We start from the raw sequence: 19,575 nt of genomic DNA, 5'->3' as shown, positions 1-19,575 counted from the left end.
GTCCAGTGCTTCCGTGAACACCAAAACACTAATTTTCACTGCACTTGTTTTCTATTATGTTCCTATAATAGACATACGCATATTTTTAAGTTGCAATATTTAAGTATATAATACTTGGTTAAAAAGAACAGATTTTTCCTATTTGGCTGCTGTTTTGAAAATCATCAAAAGGTATGTCTATACAACAGAAAGAAATCCCAGGAAGCAAATCTCAGAGCCCAGATCAGCTGACATGGACTCAGCTACAAGGCTAAAAATAGCAGAGTAGACATTCCCACTTGGCCTGGAGCCCAGGCTCTAAGAACCTCACTCCTCTTGGTGGATTTCAGAGCCGGGCTCCAGCCCGAGCAGGAATGTCTACACTGCTATTCAGTCTTGTAATGCAAGGCCCAGACACTTGAGCCAGGTTCTGAGTGTCACTGCCATGGGGGTGGTTGGGTATTGGAGCTGTGTAGATGTAACCATACTATTATACTGCTGATAGTTCAGACCTCAGGATTGGGAGTAGGACAACTGGACTGTTAAGTTTACAACAATAGGCTCCTGGGTCAAAAAAAACTGCTGAATAACCTGATTAAATATGCTATGGCCCAAACACAAGCTAGAAATTGCTTTGTTCTATTGACGCACGACAGCTGTTATACTAATCGACAAGAACAATGCCAACATGTCACACATCTTGTTAGTTAGAATTTTTAGTCACATAACCATACTAAGATTAGAAATAAAATATAAACAGGCAACTCAGATCTTGCATTCACTAGGAATAAGTGTTTTAGCACATGACCCAATCCGTTAGTTTATGTGCTAACACCACCTTTTCCTAGTAACGACAAGGCCAGAGGCAAAACACAAGAGGTGGGTCAAGAGCCACAGGGGTGTATGGGCTTCCAGTTCTGAACATATTAAGAATGCTTGCTGAATAGTATTCTTTGGTATGTTTGCCTTTAGCATTTTATGTAAACACACATTCTGCAAGTATTCCCGCCAAAGGAAGTGATGAATAATGGTAAAGGTCTCGCAGTTAATAGCCCTTGCACTTGTGTTGCTTGCTCAGTTTTCAAGTAGTTTTAGTAGTTTGTATTATGTGGTAGCACATAGGACCCCAAGTCATGGGCCAGTATTGACCTGTACTAAGGAATTACTGTATAAACACAGCAAAAAGAGTTCCTGTCCTGAAGAATTTACAAAGTTATAAAGCTTCAATAAAGTTATGGTTGGCTTTAAATAGAAAAGCTATTAAGAATTAATTTTGAAGCTCTACCTACAAGGCTCTTGTCCAAGAATGAGATCAATGACTATAGTTTGAGTCATAGGCTGCATACAGCTTGAACTGCACTTTCCTTCAACAAACTGTTGTTTCTCTTGATTTAATTTGCCTGGTCAAGAATGTTAAAGTCTAATTTTCCCTTCCTTTTCTAGTTTGGGAGTAAAATGAGTTTTGGCATGTTCTTATCTCATTTTCAATGTATACTGCTTCATCTACTGATGATGCTGATGATCCTACAGATAACACTGAAAGAGCAGATATGTAGCAAAAACACATGAGACTATATCCTAACCAGAAAAATATGCTCCTCTGTAGATTAAGCACATCTACCGCCCATTTCTTTGGGCACTTATTACATCCACAAAAAGGAGTTTTTTAAATATGTAAACACAGTAAGCCTTTATGTAATTCACAGTATCAAACCAGATACAATGTCAAACTTCTTAACTCATTAATTACCTGCCCAGCAGACCAATGCCTATCAGTTTTACAAGGTCTGGGCTTCTTGAAGACTGGAAAGGGGAAAAAGCAAACTTCAGAACCACAGGGTTTTTCATGAAGAATATGCTGCCAGCAGCCTCCATGGATTTACAGTTGAGAAAAACTTTAGTTTGAGACCAAGTGAGGCAATACAAGCATGGATAGATGTAATCTGAGGTCATCTGGTACCAAATCACTCAGGCATTGGCTCTACAAAAAAAAAGATGCATTCTTAACTTAAGTTAGCAAACTAGTTAATTAACTGAAATTAAATCCTAGTGAAGATAAGGCAGCTTTGGAGGTTCAACTCAAGTTAGCAGGTTGAAGTAAACTACCTTCCACCAGTGATAAAAGCTAACTGGGAAAAAGGCACTCTTATACTGCAGTGTGTCCCCACATGGAGAGTTATACTGGTATAACAGTTTGAATTCATACCTTATACCAGTATAAAACTTCCCTACATACAAGCTCAAAGACACAGATATCGGAAGCAAAGTCCACTCCCAAAAAAGTGGTTGCATTTGCCTTACCAGATGCAGATGAAAAGGGGTACTGCCATCCATGTTACCTTAACATCTAACAGCAATCTTGGATCTAATACCCCTAAACTGTACATCTGTTATAAATGGTTGGTTTAGAGTAACACCCGCAGTAGTCTGTATCCGCAAAAAGAACAGGAGTACTTGTGGCACCTTAGAGACTAACACATTTATTAGAGCATAAGTTTTCGTGGGCTATAGCGCACTTCATCGGATGCATAAAATGGAATGGATCGATAGATACAGAGAAGGCAGAAGTTGCCATAAAAGCTGTAAGGCTAATTAATTAAGATGAGCTATTATCAGCAAGAGAAAAAAAAACTTTTGTAGTGATAATCAAGATGGCCCATTTAGACAGTTATAAATGACACACTAATCTATCCAACTGGGTACCAGCATGACTCTCACCATTTCTTGTTGCTTCTCAGAGCCTACCAATATTAACAGTTTGTAGCAGGATTGGGCTTCAACCATCTGGCAACCTTCCAAACATACAGACCTCATATGGGCACTGCACTATCTGTTTCACTGTATAGATGCAGAGTCAGACATGAGGGGGAGACGGAGCTGAGCATCTTCAGCACACTGAAGACTCCTCCTTTTATCTCCTTACCTAGGCTAGTTTTGTCACAGAAATCATTAATTTGAATAAAGTCTGGTGACATCTGTAAAACACTTTTGATTAGGCCCCAAACTGAGTGGCACTGCAACCTGAAGCACAGGGTCAACGTCTGGAATGGTGATCTGTACCCAGCCTTAAAAGACAGGAGCTGCCACTGCAAGACGTGTGGGGGATAGGCTTGTTCTCCAAAACTCTGCCCGCCTGCCTTCCCCTGGCCTCACCTTTCAGCACTCCCACTACAATCTCGTGTAAGCTAATGTTGTGAAGCTACATCATTTGGTGACCTTTCAATTACTTATCTTTTTATCTTGCACTCCTGCTGTGAAATTTACTAAAATTTCCATGACATAATTGTAGCCTTACTTCAGAGCAGCTTCTAGTGCTAGAGGATAGACTGAAACTCTGCACAAGGGCTCTCGGACAGACTTATCACTGTTCTTTCTTTGGAAGAAGTAGGACTCAGAGAATAAAGGATGAGACTTTTTCAGAGACCAATCTACCCAGGACCACAATTGCATCAACACCTCATAAGCAGTGGAATTTAAAGCAGATGACACATCCAAGAGTGGTCTTCACTGCAGAGTTAACTCCGGCTGTATCTACAGTACAATTGCTACAGTCATCCACACACAAAACCTCACCCAAGACTGTGGTGCTGTATAGTCAAAGTAGCTGGCCAATCCTGGAATACAGGCTAAAGCTTGAGCACTACTTATACTCAGGCTGGTAACCTCCTTCTTTTACACTGTGAGCATAGCCTAAACCACTCAAATGCTGACTGGTAAGGACAGCCCTAACTATTATGGTGCCCTATGCAGCCCAAACACCTGCTCTTCTCTCCCCCCTTCCCTCCCCTGCAGGGGGTCTGGGCTGTGCTCAAGGCCTGCAGGGCCGCAGAGGCAGAAGCTGTGGGGGGGTCACTTTGGGGCCCAGAGGCCAGAGGATTAGCAGGGATCCTGGAACCAGCAGCAGGAAGCAGAACTACCCGAGCCCAGACTGCTACGCTCGCCCTGCCCCAGCCGTGTTGCTCGGGGGGAAGAGGTCCGCCTCCTGCCGCACTCACCAGCGGTGGGAAGCGGAACGACACAGTGGGGAGCCAGCAGAGTGGAGCGCGGGGAACCAGCAGAGCGAGCTGGGTTTCTCTGCTTCCCGCCACCGCCAGTGAGTGTGTGGGTAGCCATGACCCCAGCTGCCAGTGCCAGGCCAGCGCTGGGGGAGGGGGCTTAGGAGAAGGGGTAGAAAATGGGCAGGGGAGGGAGAGAAGAGGTGGGGGAGAGAGAAGAGGAGGGGCAGGGGCGGAGGGAGTTGTCCCTGGGCCCACACTCCCGTAGGAACACATAGGTGGGTCAGCTGGGGGATGGGGAGGTTGCCGGCGCTGCCGCATACACAGAATACGCAGCTGTGTAGGGCACCATGAAATTTGGGGCAATTTGGTGCCCCAAATTTCATGGTGCCCTACACAGCTGCGTATTCTGTGTATGCCTAAGGATGGCCCTGCTGATAGTACTCCAATGCCATCCCACAATTCCCCTCATGTGCCTGGAAAGACTGACAAGCTCTCCCACAATTCACCGAGGGAAAAAAAAAATCAAAGTGGCACAGCTCACTGCAGAACTAAGAATCATGAATAGGACCCCAGAAGTCCTAGCACCTCACACAAGTACAGCACCACTGTGGAAGCAGCCACTCACACCCAAGTTAGGCCAATGCAGGGTAAGCCCCAGCGTACTGATTACCACAGTTAACTCGGCAGTGAAGGCCTACCCTTCGTCTATCAGGACAGGGACACTAGCCTCATCTTTCACTAGGAAATGGAACTATGTGACTAGTGCAGTGGTTCTCAAACTTTTTTACTGGTGACCCCTTTCACACAGCAAACCTCTGAGTGTGACCCCCCCCTTATAAATTAAAAACGTTTTTATATATTTAACACCTTTATAAATGTTTGAGGCAAAGCGGGCTTTGGGGTGGAGGCTGACAGCTCACAACCCCCCATGTAATAGCCTTGTGACCTCTTGAGGGATCCTGACCCCCAGTTTGAGAACCCCTGTACTAGTGCAATTTCAATTCAATATCACACTGACAGGATTCAAGGAAATTCAAGAATTCCAGATATGACCACAAAAGCTTTTATCCAGTTTTAATGTTTGTTTGTTTTTTTTTGCTAACCTCAAAAAGTGCCCCAAAACAACCAAATCAAGAGTATAAGCTTCATTATACTTAAACACAAGTTTCAAACTTATTCAAAAAATAGTTAACTATGTAATCATTCTCAAAGAGCCATACAAAACTAGAATTGCTCTACATACTATAAATCTTGAAGAGGCCTTCTAAATTTAAAAAAAAAAATAAACACAAGAAACCTCCAACTACACTAGGAAAGTAATCCACAACAGTAATCCACCATTGCCATTTTCCCAGGTGTACTGTAATACAAAGCTTTAGGATTAAGCAAACATTTTTCAACATGGTTTTGAATCAGAAAAAGGTGTTATTTTATACATAATGACCAGTGCAGTATCAAGGCACTGATTATATTTCAGAAGTTCCTAGGTAAGGATAGGGACTCAGATTACTATTTATGTAATGCTATGCATGTGCATGGTGTTTAGACAACTAAGAATAGATCCCTGCCCCCAAGGAGATTCATCTGCATTAAACAGCAAAAAACTACAGTAAACAAAGGTCACTGGGAGGAGGGTTAAAACGGATTATATTATGCTTGCATCCTCTAGTTTTAGAAGAATATAAAGTGGTGCAGTGTTGGGAAATCAGGCTTGGGATGGAGACCAACACTAGATTCGTTTCAGCATCTACAGTGGCTTTACACCTCACTACTCAGGACTTGACACTTGAGAACATGAGTTTTTCCCTACTGCATGACAGCTTCTCCTCCAAACATCAGTATTTTTATGTTATTTTAACAAATTGTACAATTGTCATCCTAAGTGTCCTCGGCCTATATTAATGTAACTTTTAATAACGGGTCAAAGCTGCAAAGTCAAGCAGTTAAAAATTAGGATTGCCAGAAATATGGTGACCTGAGCAACCTTAACTTGGCCCTCTTTCACGTAGGCATGACAGAGTCTTTAATTACATGATCACATACCACTTTCTCTTCCCTCCACCTCACCTCTCACAAAATTCTTGGCTCATTCAGAGCACAGGACTGACAACTGTCAACCAGCATTTGTTTATATACCATGTGACCCCATGCCTTATTTACTGCACACCATCCATACCCTACACTGAATGCAGATTAATGTTCTTATGGCTTTATTTATGAAACACCACAATATAGTATCCAAGTACTCTAAACATCAATCTTTACAAGAGATTTGTGAGGTGATAGCATTATCCCCATTTTACTGAAAAACCAAGTGGCCACTGTTGGACAAAGGTGATTTAAATAGATTTGTGGCAGAGGTAGGGATGGAATCCAAGCCTACAGTAAACTCACAATCAAAAAGAAAAGGAAGGCATTCAGAGCAAGATTGTTTTACTGAAAGAATGCAAAATGTTCTTTATGAGTAGAATTTAAGTCTGTAATTTTAAGAAAATGGATCTGTCTGTCAGAACGCATTTATTCCTACAAAGAACAATCATTTAAAGCCAATTTAGGATGCTTAAGGAATCACACACCCAAGCAAACCCATAAAAGCAGAGAAATGTCCAGTTAGATATCCTTTAACATACCGCAACCCCTCCACACCATATTAACCACTTTGACTGACTCTGTCCTTATACAAATCCTGTACACCAACATGGACAGTCAAAACATACACTAAATTCTTCACAATTACACAACAATTTTAACCCCAACCTCAGCAACATACATGTGTTAGATAGCATGAGTATACTAAGTATTCTTATCCTATGGAAAGGAGGAGTACTCTTTGTGACTCTATGCCAACATGCTGAGGAGTGGGGGATCTGTTTTGGCATTTTAGTTTTCAAAAAAGAAGAAATTCTTAAAGGGAAGGAGTATTATAATTTTTTTTTTTTGGTTTAAAAAAAAGGGGGGGTGGGTTCTATAGTTCAACAAGAATGTTATCTGTGGGACTTCTGATGGGTGCTACCATTTTAGTGCAAGGGGATACAAATTCTGGAGACATCAGGCAAAGCTCTGAAGACTGATTTTGACCATTTCTTTTCTAGGATTACTGGCTAGTAAACACTGCATCAAAAATTCTCACCCATGCCCCAAGTCCACTTAACCTGTTAGAATACATCTGCATCAAAACATTTTTATAACTATATCTCCAACTTTGGAGTCAAGCTAATGCAGTTATACTGCAAATGGACCCTGGCCCTTATATATACACACACCACAGCCTTTTAGCGTAAAAGCAATGATGTGCCACTCCCAATTCTGCAGTCTATAGTTTGACAGTTTCTAAAACTAAACTGGAGACAGGTATGCAATAATCAAGATTTTAGTGATCAAAACAAAAATCTTAATTCACCAGATGGGAGAAGTTCATCACATTCAAGGCCAACCCCACACAAACTCAATTATGAAGTCTAACTTTCTAATCTAGTGCTTGCTCTATGATTGCATTTACTCTATTTTCTTAATTGTATTACTATTGGCTTTGGCTTACTTCCCTCCTCATTACCTTACTGCATGAAAAGCTCACCAATATGTAAATTCAAAGCTTAAAAAAAAAATAATTGCAGCTCCATTTTTAGAGAATGGTGAGAGTACAATGCCTACAAAACAGAAAGACAGCAATGAAAGTTATTAATCTTTTAGAAGGTAGAAAGTAAGGGAAAAAATTCTTGACACCTTTTAAATACAAGCTAAGGTTTGTTAGTTAAACTTTCTCCTGTGGCTCTTTGACTTAGTTGTCTGTAACCTGCTAGTTTGATATGTAGCTTGCAAGTCAGCTAAGCATACATACTATGTGCAGAGCTAACTATTTAATGTTAAGATTGCATGGAATCATAGAATGTCAGGTTGGAAGGGACCTCAGGAGGTCCAACCCCCTGCTCAAAGCAGGACTAATCCCCAACTAAATCATCCCAGACAGGGCTTTGTCAAGCCTGACCTTAAAAACCTCAAAGGAAGGAGATTCCACCACCTCCCTAGTAACCCATTCCAGTGCTTTACCACCCTTCTAGTGAAAAAGTTTTTCCTAATATCCAACCTAAACCTCCGCCACTGCAACTTGAGACCATTACTCCTTGTTCTGTCATCTGCTACCACAGAGAACAGTGTAGATCCATCCTCTTTGGAACCCCCTTTCAGACAGTTGAAACCAGCTATCAAAACCCCCCTCATTCTTCTCTTCTGCAGACAAACAATCCCAGTTCCCTCAGCCTCTACTCATAAGTCATTTGCTCCAGCCCCCTAAACATTTTTGTTGCCCTCCACTGAACTCCTTCCAATTTTTCCACATCCTTCTTGTAGCGTGGGGCCCAAAACTGGACACAGTACTCCAGATGAGGCCTCACCAATGCCGAATAGAGGGGAATGATCACGTCCCTTGATCTGCTGACAATGCTCCTACTTGTACAGACTAAAATGCTGTTAGCCTTCTTGGCAACAATGGCACATTGTTGACGCATGTCCAACTTCTCTTCCATGGTAACCCCTAGGTCCTTTTCTGTAGAACTGCTGTCTAACCACTCAGTCCCTAGTCCAGGGGTCTCAAACACATGGCCCACGGGATTATTTTCTGAGGCCTGCCAGCTCCCCCCCCCTCCCCCCGCGCTTACCTAGAGTGGTTTCAGCCTGGCACTCACTGGCGGCGCCTTGCTTCCAGACACCATCCCCTGCAGCTCCCATTGGCCGGGAACAGGGAACCATGGCCATTGGGAGCTTCAGGGGAGGTAACTGGGAGGAGCAGCCAGGGCAACACAGATAGCCCTCTGCCCTCCCTCCCCCAGGTTCCAGCCACTTCCCGAAGTGGCCCAGGGGCAGGGAACCTGCCCTGCCCCCAGTGTGTGCCGGGCCGGAGCCCGCCCCCCGCACCCTTCCTGCACTCCCAACCCCCTGCCCTGAGCCCCCTGCCGCACCCCGCACCCTGTCCTGAGCCCCCTGCCACACCCTGCACACCTCCTGCACCCCCTGGGGGCAGGGAGGGGGAGGGGTTGGGGGTGGGGATTTCGGGGAAGGGGTTGGAAGAGGTGGGGCCTCATGGAAGGAGTGGAGTGGGGGCTGGGCCTGGGGCAGCAGGGGGGTGGGTGTCAGTGGTGCGGCCCTCGAGCCAATGTACTAGTCCTCATGTGGCCCTTGTGGTCATTTGAGTTTGAGATCCCCTGCCCTAGTCTGTAGCAATGCATGGGATTCTTCCATCCTAAGTGCAGGACTCTGCACTTGTCCTTGTTGAACCTCATCAGATTTCTTTTGGCCCAATCCTCCAATTTGTCTAGGTCCCTCTGTATCCTGCCCCTACCCTCCAGCACATCTACCACTACTGCCAGATTAGTGTCATCTGCAAACTTGCTGAGGGTGCAATCCACACCATCCTCCAGATCATTAATGAAGATAGATATTGAACAAAACCGGCCCCAGGACTGACCCTTGCGGCACTCCACTTGATACCAGCTACCAACTAGACATGGAGCCATTGATCACTACCTGTAGAACCCAATGATCTAGCCAGCTTTCTGTCCACCTTGTAGTCCATTCATCCAGCCCATACTTCTTTAACTTGCTATTTATTTATTTTTAGGAGTTGTGAAATACTAAAAGGAACTAGTCTACATTAGGAAAGCATGAAATTGTACTACAAAAGTAAAAAACACAAAAAAAATCCCCTATGCTTTGGAGACAAGCTTAAGATGAAGTTTTTCAAACACCCTAAAAATTCTGAAGGAACATGTTACACATTACATTATTAATCAGTAAGATCTGATGTTCTTCCATGAGGTCAGTTTCATATGAAACTTGACCTCCCTAATTGCCAAATATAGTATGCTTCACATTAGATAGAACACACAGTACTAACTGCATTGATTGAATTTTTCTAAAATCCACAACCACATCCCAGGTCACTGACTTAAATAAAAAAATTCAGCTCAATTGTCCACTTAAAAAGCACATTCTATTAAAATTAAATAATTACTTTTTCCTCACCTCTATTAAAATGTAGCTATACTCTGAATGCAAGAAAGTTGAGGGATTCAGGCTAAAACTTATTTACATGCCATAGAATATATAAACAGAAAGATATGTTAAATGATCAATACTTTGTTACAACCTTAATGAGATACAAAACCAGCAAACTGAAATTTTCCTTAATTTTACAATAATGAGGTCATCCAAATGGACAAGCTTTTTAGCATGCTCTCTCTCCCCCAATTCAACGTTTCCAGGATTTACAGACTGCTAAAAATAGGCTAGTTTATGATTTTAATGCCCTTCGGGACTGAAGTTTAAAATGCAATATGATTCCCACCTTTTTGTTACCCTCCACACCCAATATTAATTTCAAGATACACCTGCCCTCCCAATATTATCAGTTGAAACTGAATACACTATTACAATTGTGTCTGAAGTTTTTTTTTCAGGGGGAGAAGATAAAGCAAACTGGTATCTTGCTTCTTTTTAACTTGTTATACTCTCCCTCCCTCCCTCGGCTGTATCTATGATACTTTATGTCTGAATCAAAAATGACAGTTTGTTCCTTGCAGTCTATTTGTTCCTTGCAGTCTATTTTTCATAATTTGTTTGTGTATCCTTGTGATAGAACTTTTCTAGTTCTATTTTTCTTTTCTGAGAACATCCCTCATTTCCCACATCTATGACGATCCATTCTGTGATACGGCATACAACAGCATTATCCCAGACTGCCAAATTATTTTCCCCACAAGCCAAGTATAAAACATTTTTGGAGCAATAATGTATGAGAGAAGAGAGTGAAAAAGCATGGTGGCTCCTTTATGCTTAAGTGCCTTGTGAAAAGGAAGAAAAGTGATCTTTCAAAACCACCAAAACAGTTTGTCATTTTCTTCCATAATACTGAATGGTTTGAATTTAGCTTAGTTTTCATTTTGGAACTATTCCAATCTCAGCCTTTAGTTTGAGTTTTGCACGAAGACCTGACCCTGCAAGGTGCCAGGTGTCTACCTCCTATTGAAATCAACAAGAATTAAAGATGTTTAGTACCTTGTAGGGTTAGGTCCCAACATTGCATAGTACAAATATTGCACAATGCACACTATTTTACTATGACAAATATAAAAGACAAAAATGTAACAACTTCAGAGTATGACAGCTTAGGTGTAAATCTAGACAAGCAAGAGGTTTTTTTTTTTCAAGTTATGGTACTGTGTAGCAAGGGCTGACTAGACAAGAATGACTAAGAATCTGAAGACTGCCTGTATTTCTTTTTTTAAATCTAGTCAGAGGAACCAGTGATTTTAAGTAAATTACCTCACGCCACCAGGGATGGAAACTAACAGCAGCAATTAGAAAGTTTGGAGTTGCATCTTTCCAAGGATTAGTTTCAGCTATGGGGGTTTGTAATGTACAGCTTAAAAATCTCTCCCTTACATATTTACAATTCCTAACTGATTTTAGTGACCTCTACCTCAAAAATTGTTTGAGCTAGAACCAATGTTGTATAGTGTATAAAAACTTGTATTCTGTCAATAGTGAAACATTTGTGTCTCTCTCTATTCTTGTGTCTTCATGAACTCCTAGAGTCTTGATGAAACTGTAGTTAAAGGACGGAGTAGTCTAAATGACATGATTTTAAAGCCATGTGTAACCTAGTTTGTTTTTTCAATATTTGTTATTGAACCTTAATTACACAAAATGTTAACAGTTCCACAAAACAAATGGACATCACTAACTAGATTTTCACCTATTTCAAAGAATTTGAAACTACTGCTACATGGCATAAGGGGTTGGGAGGTAAGTGCTTTTACATGCAATTTATTATTTTAAAAAAATGTTTCTTTCCATTGCTGCTCTGGAAGCTGGCTATGCTTGGAGCATTGCAAATGCACCAAGTAAAGCCGAAGAAACCTTCGACCACCAATCTTATAGTAACCTTTAGATAAACAGACAATTGTAATTTTTTGCTGAAAAGGACACTGTTTCTAAAGAATGTACCTTGGCTGCAATTCTCTCTCAGAACTATATGAGAGGCTGTTTGAGTTTCATGTTACTGGCAGACTTTCTTGCTTCTACATTCAAGTAGCTACAACTGTCCAATGAAGTCAAATTCCCAAAAAATCAATTTTTAAAATAGGAGGCTAAAGTAAGTTCTCTTCACTTGATTGGGCACTTGCAGTTTTTCTTGAATATGGAAACAAGTCTTAAATCAGCAAACGTCTCAGATTTTACCAGAGAGGGAACCAGCTGAGACCATTACCTTTCTTTAAACTGTAAGCTTCTGAAATGTTACATAAATTTTGAACAAAGGTAATAAGTTAAGAGACACTCAGACTTTACGGAATAAGGTTTCACAACTTATCAGGTGACCGACAGTTTGATGAATTAGTATTAACAGAACTAGTAAGCTTTCTTATGCCTAGTCTAAAAATCAGAGTTTAGAAAGAAAAATTGTCACACAGAGTATGTCTATACCAGGGAACAGTCTTATTTTTTCGGTCAAGGTCCAAATTTCTTGGTCAAGTTATAGTTAAGGTCCAGACTCCAAAAAAACATTTTTCACACCACAGTATCAATAATGGTAATAATAAGTATACAAAAAGACTTCATGGTCCACGCAAAAGCACCTGGCAGTTTGGATTTGGCCTGCAATCCGCCTCTTGATTACCTATGATCTACATTATGGGTTCTACAGTTTCACAGCTACAGCACTGCAGCTGTGTCACTGTAAATGCCACACTGTAGATGCTTTCTACAGCAACAAAGGGTTTTCTTCCACCGCTGTAGTTAATCTGCCTTCCTGAGCAACATTAGCTAGATCAACAGAGGAATTCTTCCATTGACCTAGCCGTGTCTAGACCAGGGTTCGGTCAGCTTCACTACAGAGCTCAAGGGTGTAATTTTTCACACCCCGACCAATATAGCTATTCCAGCAAACCTAAGTGTAGATCAGGCCTTATATTGATTTAAGCCTGTTTGGTGATGCTCTGTCCAAAAGGCCTAACGCAATCCTTGGATACATAAACAGGGAAATATCGAACAGGAGTAGGAAGTTACAATTCATCTGTATTTGGCACCGAGGCAACCGCTGCTGTAGTACTATGCCCAGTACTTGTGTCCACCAATTCAAGAAGGATGTTGAAAATTGAAGAGGGTCTAGAAGAGAGCCATAAGAATGATTAAAGCAGCGGTTCTCAAACTTTACTGCACCACGACCCCCTTCCAGTCGTATTGTAATTTTTGTTGTCAGGAGGAGGGACTGAAGCCTCGGCCTGCCCAAGCTCTGCCACTCCTGAAGGGATGTGGGAGAGAAAGCTGAAGCCTAAGGGCTTCAGCCCTGGGCGGTGGGGCTCACGCATCTGCTTCAGCCTCAGGACCCAGCAAGTCTAACGCTAGCCTTGGTAACCCCATTAAAATGGGGTCCCGACCCACACTCTGAGAACCAATGGATTAAAGGATTGGAAAGCATACCTTAGTGATATACTCAATGCTCCAGTTTGAACAGAAATTAATCTAGGGAAGTCCTATACTCTGTGTTACACAGGATGGCAGACAATGTGATTACAATGTTCTTCTGGCTTTATAATCTATGAAACTCTTATGTTTAGTTTACTTCAATAAATTTACCTGCTGAAGCTAAACAGAGCTCTGTGAAGCAGGGAACAGTCTTTATTTTGTGTTTGTACAGTATCTAACACAAAGGGGATCTGTTCTATGATGGGGGCTGCTACTACAATACAAACAATCAATTTCAAACAGGTGTGTCCACAGAGAGGTTTGTACTGGCTTAAGTTTTAAACTGCTTTAAGTTAGACCAACACAACTTCTGTGTCTAGACCAGCCCTGATTCTCAGCAGCCCCCTAATCAACACACAACCTGTATCTAGTTGCTGTAACTCAATATCAGCCACCAGGTTCAAAGACCAGGCTTATGGCACATGTCTGCAAGCATTAAGTGAAAAAGCAGAGGGTCTCTCTCCCCATCTCAGTGCAAGAAGAATAGGGGTGTATGTCTGCCAGCTCTTAGGAGCTGGAGGGCAGGGAAACAAGACAAAGGACAAGGCGTGCCTGCTATGTTCTGTGCTAGCAGCATAATTTGTAAGCCAGTCAGTTTACTCATAGCATGCACGTTTCAGAGTAGCAGCCGTGTTAGTCTGTATTCGCAAAAAAAAAAAAAAAAAGGAGTACTTGTGGCACCTTAGAGACTAACAAGTTTATTTGAGCATAAGCTTTCGTGAGCTACAGCTCACTTCATCGGATGCAGAATTCATTCTCCTTGTTTTCTTTATATAATAGGTACTTCTAAGGCAGTGGTTCTCAACTTTTCTAGACTATTGTACCCCTTTCAGGGGTCTGATTGGTCTTGCATAGCCCAAGTTACATGTCACTTACAAACTACTTGCTTATAAAAAAAGACAAAAATGGAAAAAGTATCAGAGCACACTACTGCTGAAAAATTGCTTACTTTCTCATTTTTACCATACAATTATAAAATAAATCAATTGTAACAAATATTGTACTTACATTTCAGCGTATAGAGCAGTATAAAGTCGTCTGTATGAAATTTTAGTTCGTACTGACTTCACTAGTGCTTTTTATGAACCTGTTGTAAAACTAGGCAAATATCTAGATGAGTTGATATACCTTCAAGACGACCTCTGCATAGCCCCAGTGGTACACATACCCCTGGTTGAGAACCACCGTTTTAAGGCACCAACAACCGTAGCATTTATATTCTGGACAAGTTACAAATAAAGAAAGTGAATTCAAAATAGGCTCTTCTTTGCATCCTGGAGTTCACCACTTAAAAGGGGAGGGAAGAATCTAAGTTCTCTAGCATGTATGGGAATCTAATGCTATGAAAAGGTGGGTTTTGCAATGGTCGCTGACAAGCCAATCTAAGAATTGCTCTGATCTCTTCAAGAGGAGTGTTTAGTCTAGAATCCAGCATTAAGAAGCTTGCCTTCCAGATCTCAAGAGTTTCCATTCTCTGAAATGAGTGTGTGTGTGGTCATGAGTGCAGGTGTCCATGAGCTTCAGATGGTAAGGCATTCTCAGAGGTAGTATGCTTCTGATCTTTGAGAACTAGGACCTAGCAACAAAAGGGAGGCAAGTGGAGGGTGGAATCAACTGATGTGCTCTCAGCAGCTAGTTCTGATCAAGAGAGACAGGTTGCTCTGTGTTGTACAAGACAGAGTTTAATTGGCCTTGATTGACTAAGGCACAGGCAATTATAGTACTGTAATCCAGTCTTAAAGTGCATGGATCATCACTGCTAGGTTAATGTTCAAAAACAGGTGTAGTCATCCAGCAACCTAAAGAGGGCAGAAGTTTCTTGCTACTGCTGCTATTTTTATAAGTACCGGTAGTTAGTACAGTAGTTCTCAAACTGTGGGTCACGGCCCCGTTTTAATGGGGTCACCAGGGCTGGCTTAGATTTGCTGAGGCCTGGGGCCAAAGCCCGAGCCCCACTGCCCAGGGACAAATCTGAAGCCTGAGCCAAACTGTCCAGGGCCAAAGCCGACGCCCAACGACTTTAGCCCTGGGCAGCGGGATTCAGGTTACATGGCCCCTGCCTGGGGCTGAAGCCTTTGGGTTTCAGCTTTGCCCCTCCCCCCCTTCCCGTGGCAGTAGGGCTCAGGCTTTGGCCCCCTCACCCCAGGGCAACAGGGCTTGGGCGAGCTCAGTCCCTCTTCCTAGTATCATGTAGTAATTTTTGTTGTCAGAAGGGGGACGCAATGCAATGAAGTTTAAGAAACCCTGAAAAAAAACAACAAGGAGTCCGGTGGCACCTTAAAGACTAAGATGTATATGAGCATAAGATTTTGTGGGTAAAAACTCCCTTCTCTTCATGTGTCAGTATATTTATGTCTACATCTGTAATTTTCACTCCATGCATCTGAATAAGTGGGGTTTTTACCCACAAAAGCTTATGCTCATATAAATCTGTTAGTCTTTAAGGTGCCACTGGACTCTGTTGTTTTTTTGAAAACAGACTAACACGGCTACCCCCTGATACTTGAGAAACCCTGAGTTAGTACATTGCAAAATGAGCTGTAAGCAGCAGCTATTGAAAGACTACTGTAACTGCTGTTCAGAGTTAAAACCATCCATTTCATTTAAAGGGAGCAGAAGGCCCTAGAACATGCTATGGACCAACACACTGCAATAAGATTCTCTTAAAGCTTTTAATAACATTTTTACACTATAAAACTACTATTTCTGGCCATCTAAGTGGAAATGGCAAAGACAATTGACAATATGTAACATACTGCTCCTAGATTGAGAATTAACAGGCTTACTTTTTGCTTGAAACACATTCTACACTGCAACTTTACCAAAGCAGAAGCAATGCCATAACAAATTATAAATTGCTAAGTATCTGATTACATATAAGAAACTTTAAAGTTAAAACTGGAGTACTCAAGCTTTTATTCATCCTATGGTACATTCATAGTGCAGAAACTGGAAGATGTGAAATATAAGCAAAAATTTAAATCAAAGCAAAAAACCCCACACCTGTTTGGAGACACTTACAAACACACACACAAGAACAATGCAGTGATAGAGGGATCTATTTTCCCTCTGATGCAGAGAGAAGTTATACAAACTCTCGGTTAAACTTAGTGGGAGGTAAGTGAAGAAAAAAAATCTTTCTGGTTCAAAGTTAAGGAAAATCTGTTTTGTTTACACTCAAGTCAAACAAAAAGTAAACCAAATCTTAGATTTTAAAGATGGTTTAGAAAAAGTTGTCTGTACAAAGACTTGCACAAATTTGAACAGTTAAGTCTAAAATTTGCCTTTATCATACACATTTTAATATTGTGAAAAGATTTAAGCACGAATTTCCCCAATACAGTCTTGACTGTGAATCTAAGTAACCTACAAGGTGGCTGTGACCTGTGACTAACAGTCACATACACCCTTGAAACACTTCGTATTATTTTATAAACTACTTTAATATGGATATGAACTTCAGATAAAAAACAAAACAATTACTGGACATATACACAAGATTTTAGCTTTATTGTCTTAATAGGCTAATATTTTAAGATAAATGGTAACAGGCAGGCTTAGACACTAACAGCAACTTTTTAAAAACACAAGTCTATAATTTATAGATGAATAAAGTGAAAACAATTAAAACATATTAGAAAGTGCTATCCCAGACAAAGATCTGAGCCAGAGCATTTTCCCCACACACCCCACCCTCACAATTGAGCTTATGGTAGGAAGTGAATGCTGACTAGGTCACAAATGGGCCTATCTGTAATTATAGGAGTAAAAACAAAACAGAATACGGCCTTCACTGGTAAAAGTGACTTGTTAAAACTTGTTAGCAGTGTTTCAAGCTTCAAGTCACTCACAGAAATGAACTCTTGCCTAATGCCGAATAGACAACAATATCTACCTACATTTCATTATAAATACAGGTGCCTGCAAGTTCTCATTATACACTCGATAACATCCTAGTAATGCATTACCACTCCATTTCACCCTCAGAAGGATGGAAGAATGACTACAATAGGATATTCACAAACCTATATATTACATTACATTACCAATGTAGTTAAACAAGATACCACCCAAAAATTAGAGGATATACAAAATTCAAACAGATTTATTAAACTTCTGTTTCTCTCTTCCAGGCCAAGAATCCCCACTCCAAAACAAAACCTGTATGAATGTCACATTGGTAGCCTTCCAAATCCAGAAGTTACATCCATTTTAAAAAGGAACCACACACATCCGCACCCGTTCTCTTCCCTGACCAGATATTTGTCGGGGGCAAGGGAAGGAAGCTGGGAAGACTGGATAGTCCCAATCCAAGAACATCAAATGATGATGCTAAGGACAGAAGTAGTATCCTGCTCCTTGGCAAATGGGAAGTTAGTCAACTATTTTCCCTTACCTTAACAAAAAATATATTTGGTAATACCGAAAAAAGGCATATTGACCCCTTCACCGATTATTCTCACACTATAGCCACATTAGAAATAGCCCCAGAGCTGGGCAGAGGAACTGCATTAGACAAAATTCCTTCTGCCTCCCCTTACACACACACACCCCCCAAAAACCCATCCCTAACATTTGTCAATTTTTGTAAGCCATGAAAAAGTGCTACTAACCTGATAGGAAAGAGGGAGAGACCTCCCACTAGCTAGGCTTTTCTATCTCACCCATCACCCTGGCAGCTTTAACAGAACAATCCTGGGGTTTAAACACTGATACGAGCCAGGCATTCGCATTACAGAGACCCCGCCAAGAGGGTGCGTGTACACACACGCGCACACACACACACCCCCCTCCTGCATATTGGTGCAAATATAATGTTTCAAAGCACTAGCCCTTGATGGCCCCTCTAACAGAACAGCACACGCTGATGGCGAAGGGGCCAGTGCACGCAGGACATCACCTACCTACCTACCTCCCCCACCCCTCTCAGTCTCAGCAGCGAAGTATGTAGCAGTACGAGGTGTCCCCTCAGCCCATCACTGAAATAGCTTAGCGTACCTAGCACCGCGGGAGTGACCCCCCCTCCCCATCCTTCCTTCGCCGCTGCTCTCCCTTCCCCCACGGGGCCAAGAGCCTCAGCCCCATCTCCCGCTGCGCGCGCATAGGGTTGAGAAGGGTCCCGCCTTGCGCCCCCCTCCCCCTCGTGTGGTTGGGAAGGGCCCCGCCTTGCCCCCTAACCCCCTTCTTCTGCCCCCCCTCCGGGTGTGGGGTTGGGAAGGATGCCGGCCCCCGGTGTGTGTGTGCTCGCCTGTGGGGGGGGGGAATCTCCTGCCTCGTCCCCCCCCCCGCCGTGTGTACGTGCTGGAGGGTGGGGCTCGCTCACCTTCCAGCAGCCGGGTGATGAGGCTATCCACATTCAGCTCCCCGTCCGCCATTTTGTGTGCACCGGACTCAGTAGTCCCGGGCGGGGATAGGCGGGGTGGAGAGGGCTTCACGGACTAGAGGAGGTGGCGACTCGCCCCAAGAAACCCGCCGGGCGCTTCGCTTCTCCAGCGCTGGCACCCAAAAGCGCCGGCCTCGGTCCCGCTCCGTTAAATGGGGGAGATCAACCCCCGCGCCTCCTCCCCGCCTCAGAGATCAGGCTACCCCCACTGCGCATGCGCCAACCCCGCTCCCCCGGCCGTGGCTGCTTCGCTTCGGAACTTCAGCAACTGCGCAGGCGCAAAGGACTCCTCTAGGCCAATATTACTGCGCAGGCGCAACGGGGTGGTCTTGCTGCACTTCAGGCCCTCCCCTAGGTGGGCATAGGTTTGAGATGATCTTCCTTCCCCCCCAACACTCCCGCCCCGGGTCTAGTAACCAACTGGGCCTCCCAGTGCTGGAAGCGGGGCCGGGCCGAGCTGGAGTCCGGTGGGGGCAGGGACGGGTTCTCCCTCTGCCATGTACATTGGCCAAACCGGACAGTCTTTATGTAAAAGACTAAATGGACACAAATCAGACTTCAAAAATTATAACATTCAAAAACCAGTTGGAGAACACGTCAGTCTCTCTAGTCACCTTGATTACAGACCTAAAAGTCGCAATATTACAACAAAAATACTTCAAAAACAGACTTCAAGGAGAGACTGCTGAATTGGAA

General features: G+C 42.7%; 1 protein-coding gene across 2 annotated transcripts in view; it reads right to left on the bottom strand.

Annotated features, from left to right (window-relative positions):
• Positions 1 to 19,092, bottom strand: part of PPP1CB (protein phosphatase 1 catalytic subunit beta) — a 57,290-nt gene extending 38,198 nt beyond the window's left edge. The window contains exons 1-2 of one of the 2 annotated variants that reach the window (XM_077813635.1): positions 18,820 to 19,092; positions 1,730 to 1,960 (exon numbers count right to left, since the gene is read on the bottom strand). Coding sequence is in view for 1 of the 2 variants with exons in the window: in XM_077813634.1 (XP_077669760.1) it covers positions 18,820 to 18,871 (52 nt within the window). In the remaining variant the exon portion in view is untranslated. The remainder of the gene's footprint in view (positions 1 to 1,729; positions 1,961 to 18,819) is intronic. The other variant, XM_077813634.1, reaches the window with a different exon arrangement.
• Positions 19,093 to 19,575: the final 483 nt, after the last annotated feature.

This window comes from Eretmochelys imbricata, chromosome 3 (genome assembly GCF_965152235.1).
Source record: "Eretmochelys imbricata isolate rEreImb1 chromosome 3, rEreImb1.hap1, whole genome shotgun sequence".
Classification (NCBI taxonomy): domain Eukaryota; kingdom Metazoa; phylum Chordata; order Testudines; family Cheloniidae; genus Eretmochelys; species Eretmochelys imbricata.
This window is presented reverse-complemented; position numbering and strand designations above follow the sequence as displayed.